Below are 14495 nucleotides of genomic sequence, written 5' to 3' on the forward strand. Positions count from 1 at the left end.
CAAACCACCAAATCAACACATTGATTTGGCCTGACTAAATTTGCCGATTTCCAGTGGATTCCATAGGTTTAGAAAAGGACCTAAGAGCCCCACCCTAAATTTGAGAGAGGTTTATGTTTGTGATGGTGTATGCTGTGTCTTTAAAGGTCACAAGACTGATTCCAGAAGCTTTATCTGAAAACACAGTTCCTGGTTCTATCTTTCTACTCTGTAGCTGTACGTTGACATTTAAATAAATGGTAAAATTGGAGTCACGTTGGGGGTTTTTCAAACCTTTTTGTAGATGTAGCTGTTTTTCTCAAATATCACTGTATTATAGCAGCAGGAATGATGCAGGGATTTGTGTTTTTATATGTGTTCTTTTTAAATATCAGATATTTATAATCATTATTTGGGAGCTTCCCACAAAACGAACGAAAGAATTGGAGTGAACATATTTTTAAAAACTAACTAACCCATAACCCAAAGGCAAATAACGTCCATAGCTATTAGCAAAAGCGAGTAGGTAGATATTAAGCCTGCCACTGTGTTGATTACCCAAGAAATTCAGGAGAAATTAAGTGTTTCCAGCTAAGGTTTCTAAGTGCCTCTGTTCTTCATCTAAATCTTCTAAGATATACTCTGCACTCTTAAAATAAAGTGCTTAATATGTGGTAACTCACATCTTCTAGGTCATCAATTTAGTCATAACAAATTCTCCCTTGCGGTTCTATGCTGGGCTAGAAGACAGGGGAAAATGCACTCACCCAATTCTTGAACAGTTTAATTCCTGAAAGAAATTAAAATTTGTGTTTATTTTGGCAGCTTTGTCACAACCATAGTCTATCCCCCAGCCCGGTTATTATGGAAAATTCAACTTACAAACACTGTTAATATCATTCTATTAAACATGAAGCCCAGTTCAACCTCGTTGGGTCATAACCTCATAAAGTAAGAACTAAATAATTTATCTGAATATCTGAACTTCTGCAGTCATTGCCCGAGAACAGACTTTTGGGGTACTCACTGATTGAACCATAAGTAAAACGACCTATTATAATGATGGTCTTTTACCCTGATGACTTGTATTAGCATTTGGTCAGAAAGCTCAGAGCTGCATTGGAAGATTCTCCTGGTCTCACAGTTTACTGGAATCACTGCGTTCGTGTTAAACAGTACATTAAACCTATCAGAGCTGCCAAGAACCAGTCGATGTCTGTTGAGACCCTGTGTATCCAAGGCATTTTCTAGGCACTGTGAGGACACATAATAGAACATGCTGACTGGCCCTAAGGAAACAAAGTACTGCTCATTTAAAAATATATATATATGAAGAATTATATCAGAATGGTACATGACTGGTTGCTAAGTGAGTGATAAAAGTATTATATTTTACTCCAATGACAATTAGCTTTGAAACTCCAAATTTACGAAATGCTGCTCTGCATATAAAACATTTTAGGAAATTAAACCTAGAATTACAAAGGCAAAAATTCAAGTTGCATACCATAGGCAAGTTCGGGCTGTGTTTATGTTTATATTGTACTATATTCTTTAGCTTTGGGCCTCTCTATGGCCTTCTGTTATGGATATGTGCTGAATGAAGGAATCTTTTGATTATCATTTGTTAATTATTGCTCAATGCTGAGCATTCAAAATGGAAATAATATCTTTATTGGGGATATAAATATTTAATCAGATACTTGTTATAATTACTTCTTAGTCTATCAAAATCGTCCTAACTGGGCAATTAAAAGAGAAAAAGAAATAAAAGGCGTCCATATTGGAAAGGAAGAAGTAAAACTATCTCTGTTTGCGGATAACATGATCACGTATATTGAAAATCCTAAAGAATCCACACCAAAAAACTATTAAAGCTAACGAATGAGTTCAGCAAGATTGGAGGATACAAGATCAATATACAAACATCAACTGTATTTGTATCAGCTAACAGTCAATCCAAAAATTAAATTAAGAAAACAATTCCATTTATAATAGCATCAAAACATAAATAAAAGGATTGTAAGGGTTCTACACTGAAAATTGTGACACATCAATGAAACAAATGAAAGGAAAATCCAGTAAGTGGAAAGACATCCATATTCATGGATTGAAAGACTTAATATTATTAAAATGGCGGTCGTCCCCATATTGATCTACAGATTCAACACAATCCCTATCAACATCTCAGCTGCCTTTTTTGCAGAAATTGATAAGCTGATCCTAAAATTCATACCGAAATGCAAGGGACCCAGAATAGCCAAAACAGTCTTGAAGAAGAAGAACACGGTTGCAGGGATTCACCCTTCCCGATTTCAAAACTTATAGCAAAGAAATAGTAATCAAAATTCTGTGATACTCAGTGTTCATTGCAGCTCTCTTTACAATAGCCAGGACATGGAAGCAACCTAAGTTTCCATTGACAGATGAATGGATAAAGAAGATGTGGCACATATATACAATGGAATATTAGCCATAAAAAGAAACCAAATTGAGTTATTTGTAGTGAGGTGGATGGACCTAGAGTCTGTCATACAGAGTGAAGTAAGTCAGAAAGAGAAAAATAAATACCGTATGCTAACACATATATATGGAATCTAAAAAAAAAAAAAAAATGGTTATGAAGAAACTAGGAGCAAGACGGGAATAAAGACGCAGATGTAGAGAATGGACTTGAGGACACAAGGAGGGGGAAGGGGAAGCTGGGACGAAGTGAGAGAATGGCATGGACATATACACACTACCAAATGTAAAATAGATAGCTGGTGGGAAGCAGCCATATAGCAAAGGGAGATCAGCTCGGTGCTTTGTGACCACCTAGAGGGGTGGGATAGGGAGGTTGGGAGGGAGACACAAGACGGAGGGGATATGGGGATATATATATACATAGAGCTGATTCACTTTGTTATAAAGCAGAAACTAACACACCGTTGTAAAGCAATAATACTCCAATAAAGATGTTTAAAAAAAAGATTCTGTGGTACTGGCATAAGGATAAAAACATATGGATCAATGGAATAGAATTGAGAGTCCAGAAATAAACCCATAAATTTATACTTAGCGGATTTTCAGTGAGGTACCAAACAGTTAAATGGAAAATAAAACAGTATTTTCGATAAATGTTGCTGAGGCAAATGGATATTCACATGCAAAACAATGAAGTTAGGTCACTAGCTCACACCATACACAAAATTAACTCAAAATGAGTCAAAGACCTACATGTTAGCACTAAGACTATAAAACTTTTAGGAGAAAACACTGGTGTATATCTTTGTGACTTGGAATTAGGCAGTGGTTCCTTAGATATGATACCGAAAGCGTGGGGAACCAAAGAAAAATTAGATAAATTGGACTCCATTAAGATTAAAAGCTTGTGTTTTGACACTATCAAGAAAGTGAAAAGGCAATCCATAGAATGGGAGAATATATTTGCAGATCATATATTTGCAAATCCAGAAAAAATATAAAACTTAAAACTCAACAATAAAAAGACAAATAACCCAATTTTAAAATGGGCAAAGGATTTGAATAGACATTTCTCCAAAGAAATTGTACAAATGGCCAATAAATACATGAAATAAATAAGCTCAACATCATTAGTCATCAGGGAAATGCAAATCCAAACCACAATGAGATACCGCTTCACACCCATCAGGATGGCTATAATAATAAGAAGAAAAACAGGCAACAAGAAGTGTGGGCAAGGATGTGGGAAACTGAAACTCTCATACGTTGCTGGTGGGAATATAAAATGGTGCAGCTGTATTCAAAATAGTTTGGCAGTTCTTCTAAAGATTAAACGTAGTTACCATATGATCCAGCATTTCCACTCCTAGGATTTACTCAAGGTGAATCAAAAACATGTGTCTCCACAAAGTCTTATAGACAAACGTTCAAAGCAGCATTATTCATAGTAGGCAAAAGGTGGAAACAATCCAAATGTCAATCAACTGATGAGTGTATAAACAAAATACAGTATATCCGTACAATGTAATATTATTCAGCCATATAAAGAGATGAAGTACATACTTCATGCTACAACACTGGTAAACCTTAAAAACATTATGCTCAGTGAAAGAAGCCAGACACAAAAGGCCACATAGCCTATGATTCCTTTTCTATGAGATGTTCAGAATGCTATAGGCAAAGCCACAGAGCCAGAAAGTAGATAAATGGTTTCAATGGATCAAGGTAGTGAGGTAAATGGAAGTGACTGCTATGGGTATGGAGTTTCTTTTCAAATGCTCTGGAATTAGGTAGTGGTGATGGTTCACAATTTTGTGAATATACTGAAACTCACTGAATGTATACTTTAAAAGGGTGAACTTTATTGTATGGAAATTATGTCTCAATTTTTTTTTTTTTTTTGGCGGTACGCGGGCCTCTCACTGCTGTGGCCTCTCCCGTTGTGGAGCACAGGCTCCGGACGCGCAGGCTCAGCGGCCGTGGCTCACGGGCCCAGCCGCTCTGCGGCATGTGGGATCTTCCTGGACCAGGGCATGAACCCGTGTCCCCTGCATCTACAGGCGGACTCTCAACCACTGCACCACCAGGGAAGCCCTGTCTCAATTTTTTAAATTACTATATTTCTCTTGAGCAGTCTGCAGATTAAGTTCTGATAAAGCATAATATAACTTGCAAAAGAACACTATCATTAAAGCACATATTTACATATTTTGTTCCTGAGAAAAAAACAAAAGTAGTTTCACAATCGGTATTATAGATGGCATGAAATTTTACCAGTTTTAAATATCAGGGCAGATGGATAAGGAGTCCAACGTTTCTCTCAAGTTCTACTGTGAAGATAAATACGCGTTCGTCGCTTCCATTCTCTTGTTAGTTTCGTATGGACACTTCTCATTTAGAGAAATTGAGGGAAGCACCCGAAGTATTTTAACCCACACCCTCTCATTTGCTCTCTCGTTCTGCCCAGGCGCTGCCTTTCCCGAGCCAGGTGGTGTACAACAGAGTTGGCAAGTGTGGGAGCCGGACCGTGGTCTTGCTTCTGAGAATCCTGTCAGAGAAGCACGGATTCAATTTGGTTACGTCAGACATTCACAACAAAACCAGACTTACCAAAAATGAACAAGTAAGTTGTCTTCGCCCGTGGTTAAGTTGTACTTCGCTGCAATTCATTTGTGTAATTAGCGGGTGCCTTCCGGAAGACCCTTTGAGTCCCTAACAGATGAATACCAGAGTTATAATGTCACACTGTGTTTTTGCCAGAGTGCGGAAGGAAATTTAAGTTAAGGGTTCAGACAGAAGTCTTCAAACCAGGAAGTTTACCTGAAGGGATACTTTTATTAAGACCAATGAAGGCTAGAGTACTCCGGTCATTGTCTATTCAGCTAACATTAGCAATGCGTAAATATCAGAGAGTTACACCACTGAGCTATAAATAATGCTGACATTTTGGGAGCAAAAGTAAGAAGACTTTATTTTAATATTTCTTCCTCTGTGTTTTCTCACAAGTGTCCTAAGTCTTTATGGTTATCATAAAGAGAAAACCCTCTTTGGTCCAGGAATTTTGTTGGTTGATGGGGACATGAGCTTCCTATTATGGTAAGTTCAAGGGATCTTGAGTCTCCAAAACAGCTTCTGGCATATTCACTGGTAACAAAAGAATTACCCCATTTCCCAGGAATAAATCTGCCCTCATACAGCTGAACCATACAAGCGTCATGCTGGTGGTAGTGTAGGGGTGCTAGGTTCTGCCAGGAAGCTGTACAGACAGATTCTTTTGTAAGCTTACACGAAGTAGCCTTAACCATCTCCATTGAAATACTTCGCTAATGCAGAAAAGTTAGGCCTAGGGCTCCCACAGTCATTTTACAGGGTCAAGTTTGTTAGCCTGCTCTCAGAAAGTTGCTTCGGTCCCCTTAGGTATTTAGGTTGAATGGGTAGCCACCACTGTAAGTCAGGGTTCTCCAGAGAACAGAACTAGTAGGATGGAGATACATTGATAGACAGATAGATAGGAATAAAGAAAAGGAGATGTACTATGAGGAGTTGGCTCATGCAACAGTGGAGGCTGAGAAGTCCCACCATCTGCCATCTGCAAGTTGAAGGCCCAGGAAAGCCATTGGTGTAATTGAGTCTGGGCTTGAGTGTGAAGGCCTGCAAACCAAGGGAGCCGATGATGTAAATCCCAGTCCAAGGGCAGAGGAATGTAAAATGAGATGTCCCAGCTTAATCAGTGAGGCAGGAAAAAAATCGACTTCCTCCTTCTTCCACATTTTATTCTGTTAAGGCCTTCGAGGGATTGGATAAGGCCCACCCATACTGGGGAGGGAAATCTACTTTACTGAGTCCACTGATTCAAATGCTCATCTCATCCAGAAACACCCTCACAGATACACCCAGAAATATTGTTTAATCTGGGCATCCCTTGGCCAGTCAAACTGACACATAAAATTAACCATCACACCACTCAGTGACAAGGTAAGTTGGGGAATAAACAAGGTATATGGCTGAGTGTCAGGTTGAGGCCATAATTATGGGAATTTCCACCCACGTCTGCTTCTTTCTGAGATAATCTCCACCTTTGAGGCATTCAAAATCTCACACACAAATGGAATATGCAATCAGCCTTCCTGTCTCTCTTATCACGGGGGATGGTAGGACTGTTTTAAGTGCGTAACACAGCCAGCAGTACTTGCTATAAAGCCTGTGTGTTTAGTGTTGTCCACAGTATAGAGATTAAAATGCCCATTCCTTTGGAAACTTCCATTAAAGAGTCTCTGAGTAACAAGTCTAAATAGTCATTATCAATCAGCAAAAAATATTTTGAGATTACCCCTTGCAGGTTCTGTAGTAGGTGCTCAATAGAAAAATTATATTTGGTGACATTTAAGGATATCACAGTTTATCAATAATTTTCATAGGGGTAGGTTCTCTTTGATTTCCTTACCTTACTGAAGAACGAATAAGATTAGGGCTGAAAGAGAGTGACTATAGTAAATAGCCTATGCTATTGCAATTTATTATAAGTATAAAATTTGGTTTTCTTTTGAGTCTTTGGGTCTGCTTATCAGGTTAGACTGAAATGTTCCTATGTGTGGAAACTATGCTCAGTTCTTGAAGCCTAACAAAACACAGTAGCTGGATTTTAGTTCCCACTGCTGAAAAGTCTAACGACCCAGAGGGAGCAAAGTAACAAAAGTATTAGACCCTGAGATGTTCAGGAAGGCCCTAGAAGAGCAAGCACAAACTATGAAATTTAAATATACTGTGGGATTTTACACAAATCAACCTACTTTGTTTCCTATGAGGAACTGTCAAGGGAAGAATTTAGATTAAAAACGAAGAATGATTTACTCATGGTGCATGAATTGTTAAATCTTTTAGAAAGGGTTAAAGCCAAAGTCATCCTTCTTCTCTAAAATAGAGGTTAGCTCTCATCTGTTTGGAATGACTGGCCTGTCTAGAAGCCAGGGAATAGACTAGACAATCTTTTAAGGTTCTTTCCAGCCCTGTGATTCTGTGATATATTTATACAACTTCTACCATAATCTGTGTATAATTAGTTGAAACATTTCTGATTCCTGTGGTCAGTGTGACCTAGAATATATTTCATTACTTAGTTATTCCAGATTCCTATTAAATTATAAGGCAAGTTTTAAAAACTTAAGGGAAAGGTAAAGATATGGTAGAAAAAAAACAAACAATTTTGATGTATTTAAAAACAAACATAAGGATAGTGACAGTTGCCTCTCTGCAGCTAGACGAGTATGCTGTGACATACAAGGAGAGCCAGGAAATGCCAGGACAAAAAAAAACAAGTTTGAAGTAGCTCAAGAATGTTTAAAGAAACTCTTTTTCTTTGTTACGTGCATCCTTTTCCTAAAGTTTCAAAGTGCATGAAACAAGCAAAGAAAAAACTATTATTTTAACCTAACATATTAAAGAAATAATTTGTGGTGTGAATAGCTCCTCTTCTTGATAATTTATTAAAGGAAAAGGGGGTAAGTGATTTAGGAGACAAGTTAAAATTTTATAGTCAATGGTTCTCAACGTTAAAGAGTAGAACTCTGAAAATGTGTTTCCATGGAAACACTGTTCTCTGGAGTTAATAACAATTCTGCTTCAGGTGCAGTACGAGTTAAACAGGCTCTTGTGGGCTGGCCCGGGACTCTCTCCACCATGTAGAACATTTCTTTTATGAGAAAATGTGTTCAAAGTTCCAAACTACTGACTTACAAATGAACTTCAGAAAAGTATCCACATATAAGGCTGGAATCATCTGTACCGTTGCATTCGTACACAGTGGCATCTCTCTGGGCCAGAGTCAAATTCACACATACATTTCTCCCTGGAGGGTAGCTGTCATCACACACACACACACACACACATCCCCACACATCCCCATTCAGTACTAGATTTTAAAAATCTATTTAATGGGATAAGACACTGAGGGATTATTTAAAAGGAAAGAGAACACGAAAGACAGCAAATGTTAGAATGTCTATAAAAATCCCATTACATCTGCCCTTATAGAAATAGAAATGCCTTTGAAGTTAATATTTTAGAAAACTCTGCCTCAACAGAAGAACATGGACAGCTGGTGCTGGCTAAATGTTGGACCTTTGCAGGGCACATAATGCAAACCTAGGATGACATCATTTCATTTACGCTCTAAAACTGGATTTCAATTTCTTGGTCTAGTTTAGATAATTTCTTGGAAAATGGAGATTATGTACAATCTAAAAGATAAAGAACTATTTTCCAGAAGACATGGGGCGTGATTTCCAAAAGACTCATAACCATCTTTGTTAACGGTCTGACCCTATCTTTCAGAACATTGCTCTAAGGATAACAAAAGTCAAAGTGTCACAGGCATATCACAGACATAAGAGTTCAAAATTATTTCATTCCTGTTGGAGAAAGGCAAAAATTGTTGGCATATGAGCCTAAAAGTTGGAGAAAACAAATACTTTTTCTATTTTTATTTATACTGAAGCTACTGAGGATTCCAAATTGCAAACAGCACCTACTCTGTGATCGTTGTTTTACTTCATTATTTCATTTAACTCTTTTGGGCCTAAAACTGTACCAGTGAGTGAGTATGATTTCCTATTTTATGGATGAGAAAACTAAGACAACCAGGTGAAGTCACTTTCCAAATATAATAAAGTGACTATCCATGGTACCTGGACTTGAACTTAGGCCCTCCCGAATCCAGGAGCCATTCTCCTTATGCAGTGGCTATCTGCTCTGGTTGCACAGCAGAATACCCAGCTGAGTCTTTTGAAACATATAGTTGCAATGGCCCTTCTCCTGGAGATTCTAGGATAGAGTCCAGAAAACTTCTGGGTTTTTTTTGATCAAGTGCCACAGGAGTTACAGAGTTAAGGATCCCTGTCAAAACCATCATATCAGCATTTCCCTAAGTGTGTTACTGAGTATCCTAGTCCCCTAAGACACTGAAAAAAAAAGAAAATACCATGATTCAATAAATCTGGGAAATGTTGTCCCCTTGTCTCCCTCTAGGAAAGTCATGACAATTATTCACATTTTAAAGACTCTGAGGGGCTTCCCTGGTGGTGCAGTGGTTGAGAGTCCGCCTGCCGATGCAGGGGACATGGGTTCGTGCCCCAGTCCGGGAAGATCCCATGTGCCGTGGAGCGGCTAGGCCCGTGAGCCATGGCCGCTGAGGCTGCGCGGTCGGAGCCTGTGCTCCGCAACGGGAGAGGCCACAACAGTGAGAGGCCCGCGTACCGCAAAAAAAAAAGACTCTGAGAATTCTTTCAATTAAAAACAAAATGAAAAATCTGTTTAACCAGCTTTCGCCTAGAGTTTCCCAGCCTTAGTTGGCCAGGGGACTCTTTATGAGTGTTTGTGGCTCTCAGTTGCATCCCACAGGACTCTCACAGTTTGGAGCTGGTGGACCAACCTACATGGTTCCATCAGCCATATCAGTAAAGGCTACTCTTTCACTATAAACTCCACATCTGCTCTGACTCTGTTCAACAGCCATTCAAATGACTAAAATCTTGAAAAGTATTCAAAGGGTAGAGGAGACAGGGCCCCTACGTCTGTGTGCTCTAGATTGCTTTAGCCTCTTGGTCGGAAACAGAATTTCTTTATAGTGTTTTAACTTCCCTTCCCCACTGCTCTCACCTACTGCAAAGTCCAAGTCTGACTGTGACTACAAAGCATTGCGACTCGAGAAGAGAAAGTGGTCCTAAAGAAACCGTGTTAGATTTGGAAACGGTCTTGGGGCCACGGGGTTTCCTCCTAGGCTTCCCTAAAGCAGGGTCAACGGCCTCTGTTTAAAGGCAAAGGTTCACTCATTTGTTTTTGCGGCAGGTCTCGCCATTGTTTCTTTATCCATTGTGATGTATATTCATTGGGGACCTACTGTTATTGGTGTATACTGAGCACCAGACAGCACACTAGATGTGTGTGCATCTTACTTTAATCCTTTAAGCAACATTATTAGGAAAGTATTGTCACCCTCTTCATAGGAAAAAGGAAGTGCTCAAGAAGAATGTGGGAGAGTAAGAATTGAAAGTGAACTGGGGTCAAATCCTGGAGAATCTTGAATGTTAGGCTAAGGAGATAGAACATTATTCATGGGAAGTGGGAGGTTAATAAAAAAATTGGTTCTTAACTATCAGGGGCATCAGAGTCTTCTTGGGAGCTGTTTCACAACACATATTTCTAGGTCTTACTACAAAATACTGAGTTATATACTCTTAATGGTGGAGCCCACATATCTGTATCATGGGGGGAAAAACTCCCCAAGAGATGCTCACGCACAATTCTAGTGAAGAATCATTGCATGAAAGCCTCTGATTATTAGAAAGTTTTCTCTCTATTAAGGGGAATCCTCCACTAAGCAAGAACAATTCCTCTTTTACCTGAGAATCCCTCAAAACTCTGAAGACATCTTATTTCCCCTGAAGTCTTATTGAGGGGTATCTCCTCAGAAGCCTGCACATTTATCTCAGAAGCCTTACCCTTGCTTGAGACGTGTTGGAAAAGTCTTCTTAGAATGACCCTCAGCGTTTCCTGACTTTAGAGTAGGAGGGATGTGTCCACAGGCATGAGAGGTGCTCCAACCAGACTTTGGAAGCAAACCAAAAAGATTAGCTGAGCCCGTCTCCAGGCCACAGGGCTAAGTTCACCCAGTTCTGCAAACGAGGTCTTATCTTGTAGTCCTATAGACAAAAGCTGAGTCTGCTAATGAAAACTCAGTGGAAAGAAAAGCGGGAAAAGAAAGAAGCCACAAGGCCTGAGAAATTAAGACGTTTTCTCCTCTCCTTCCAGTTGTAGCCATGAGATTGATTTTTCTCTATTCAGATGCAGCCTCTTAGCCTTGTTCACATCTTTGCTCCCCCTGGTGGTCTTCTTCTTCATTGCAGGCATGTGTTGCACTGACTGCACAGCCCCAAGCTGAAGGTGGGAAGATCATCCTACCTCCTGCAAGAAGGGCTTCCTCTTTACAGGAGGAAGAGGGGAAGATAACCTGAGCCCACAGCCATCCTCCTGGCCTCTGAGGTTAAAGGACCAAGGAGTTCTCCTCTGAGCTACTCCTTATTTGGCTTTACTGTGTGAAAACATGCTTTTCTTTCATTTAAGATTTGTGCAAAATTATAGGGCATCTAGTTGTTCACGAGTGACACAAGAATTCAGATCAGAGTAGGGTCAATACTCTGCCAGTTACTGCTGCTGAGCATTTCCCAAAGAAGTCTTTTACTAACCAGCTGTGTTTGTAGAACTGCAGTGTAAAGGTTTTCTGCTCTATCATCTCAGGCAGTTAGGTTGAGAGCGAAAGATTAAAAGCTACTGCCTGGCATATCCTCTGCATTATAAATTCTGTTTGATTCATGCCTCTTTTTTTAAACTTCAGTTCTGTCTCATTCTCAGATGTGCTGTGATTTAACTTCTGCGTTTAGATCCATTCCGTTACATAGTTCTTTTTCTTTCTTTTTTCTTTTTAGTATTTTAAATTCATTCCTGGCTTGTTATAATATACTGTTTTCCTACCTAGAACTTTAAAAAATATTCTCTCTGGTATTTTGATTCTTTTTTTAAAAATTATTTTTAATGCATTTCCACGTGTTAGAACTTTCTTTTAATTTTTCAGCCCATCACATAAAAGGTAGAAAATTCATATCCCCGTAAACCCTCTTTAGTCTCCAGAGTTGTTTTGCTAACCGACCCCTTCCTCCCATTTTAATAGGTTATATATAGATTGAAAAGCAGTGGGAATGATAAGGAGATTGTAGCTTAGTGATAAGTAGCAGGAATTTTGGTGTCAGACAGACTTGGATTTGAATCCTGGCTCCAACTTCTTCTAGTGGTGAGACCATAAGCAATCTATGTAGCCTTTCTGTGCCTCAGTTTCTTAACCTGTAAACTCTGGATAATAATACTGAACTCACGGAGTCGTTTGAAGATGAGATGATGGTATGTGTATAAAGAGCATCTTGATACAGTGCATAGCCTGGGAACCACTCAGAAAATGATAGTTTGTTTGGTGTTGTTACACCCTAAATGTTGCAGTAGTAAAACTGTTAACTCCACGTGACACCACGGTAATGAAGGCACATATCTGGCCCAGAAAGGCTGAATTCATTGCCTTAGTGCTAATTCTGTCTTCAGGGAACTGTATATTTCTTAACTCCAAAAAAAGTTTTTTAAAGAGGGTACTTCGTTGCATAAACAATTATGGGTAGGCACCTGGGCTTGGCTTTCTGGGGGAGAAATAAAACCTGACCACAACCCTCAAGGAGTTTTCAAGCTGGTTCAAAGCCAGCACTCAAACTCAGCGATAATGTAACATAAACAGATCATGTCCTGGAAAATTGTCAAAGTGCTGTGGGAAGTTAAAGAAGGTAGTGTCATCTCTACCCAAAGATGTTCGAAACCAAACCCATTTTCCCTCACTTGTGGAGCCTGATTGCTTCCTCCTGCAGTGTTCCCCGTCTCCACCAATGGGTGCTACCACATGTTCAGATCCCAGCCAGGACTCTGAGAAGGAAGCTCTGTTGACCACACCCTCTCCTTCCCTTCTGCTGCCACAAGGCTCAGCAGATTCCCCCTCCTTAATGTACCCAAATCTCTCCATTTATTTTCACTTACATGCACTTCATTCTGTGGTTCTGAAACTGTTAAGCCGTAGACTCTCCTGGTGGGCTTGTCAAAACGCGGATTGATGTGCCCCACCTCCAGAGTTTCTCCTAATTCCGTAGGTGTGGAATGAGGCCTGAGGATCTGCATTCTTGTTGGACACATGTCCAGTTGATGCTGATGCTGCGGGTGTGGGACCCACACTGAGAAGTGATGCGTTCATGACCTCATCATTTCCTGTTGGGATTACTGCCGTCTTCCCAGCTAAGCTTTCTGCCTCTCTAAACCTCACCCTCTTTTTCTTCACGTTCTCCACCTGACCTTAGATCTGAGAGAAAAAAAATCCTTTCTGGCTGTGGACTGCCCAGAGGATAAATGTCAAAATCCTTCATGTGACCTGCAAGACCCTCAATTACCCAGGTCCTACCTTCCTCTCTAGTTATCTACTGCCTTGCTGATCCCATGCCGGACCTCCTGGCAGTTTTAACGTCCGTGTCATTTTTGTGTTTTGTCCTTCGCATCCACTGTTCACTCTGTCTGCCACGCTGCGAGTCCCTTTCTTCCCTTGTTAACTCCTATGCGTCCTTGCAAACCACTTAGAAACACCTCCGTGGGGAAACATCACCTCTCCATCTGCAAGCAGGGACAGGTGCCTCACCTCCGTGCCTTCTACCCCATGGTGATTATCACATGATGGTCCCTGCCTGCTCGTCTGCTTCTCCCCCAAAACTCTGAGCTTCCTGAAAGCAAGAACCAAATCTTCTATCTTTATAGCCACAACCCGGAGTGGCACATTGCCTGACAGAGTTGGAAATCAACAGATGGTGAATGAAAGGAGACATCCAGCAAGGCTACTGGGAGGAGGCGAGCATTTCAGCCAGATGTAAAAGTGATTAGGATTTGGACATGCAGAGAGAAGAGGAAGAACATTCTATAAGAAGAATCTTGAGCCTGAGCTTGGACATCAGTCTTGGACATGGTGTGAGGAAGGAATATGGAGGAGTCTAGTTTGGCTGGCCACAGGATGTGGGGTCTTGAGAACCAGCTGAGGGAGATAGTAAAGACAGAATTAACATGACTCAGCAAGGGATTGAGTATGGGAGTTCAGGAAAGACCCAGATCAAATGTGAGGATAGGGAGAGTACCATTAACTGGAAAAGGAGTGAAGATGGGCGAAGATCAAGAGTGTGGTTTTGGCCAGGGTGGATTTGGGAACATCATTAGGACACATTCCACTGTCTTGTCTTTATGTGTCTTCCCACTGATCTTATTCAGGTTTTGATGTCCAGGGCTTAGTAAGCACCCAATAAATGCTGAATGAATGAATGCAGTGGATTTAAAATAAAGGCCAGCAGTGGTCCTGCATGAGCTAAGGAAAAGGAGACTTAGTTTCTTTGATAATTTTAGGTAGTGCCATTGCCACCCATGCAGATGAGAGT

The 14495-nt window shown here is 40.2% G+C and overlaps 1 protein-coding gene across 7 annotated transcripts in view; it reads left to right on the plus strand.

Annotated features, from left to right (window-relative positions):
* UST (uronyl 2-sulfotransferase) overlaps positions 1-14495 on the plus strand; it is a 378486-nt gene that overhangs the window by 164091 nt on the left and 199900 nt on the right. For all 7 annotated transcript variants that reach the window (XM_073789712.1, XM_073789713.1, XM_073789715.1 and 4 more), the window contains exon 3: positions 4913-5068. In XM_073789712.1, coding sequence (XP_073645813.1) covers positions 4913-5068 — 156 coding nt within the window. The remainder of the gene's footprint in view (positions 1-4912; positions 5069-14495) is intronic.

The sequence above is a fragment of the Tursiops truncatus genome, chromosome 12 (genome assembly GCF_011762595.2).
Source record: "Tursiops truncatus isolate mTurTru1 chromosome 12, mTurTru1.mat.Y, whole genome shotgun sequence".
Classification (NCBI taxonomy): Eukaryota; Metazoa; Chordata; class Mammalia; order Artiodactyla; family Delphinidae; genus Tursiops; species Tursiops truncatus.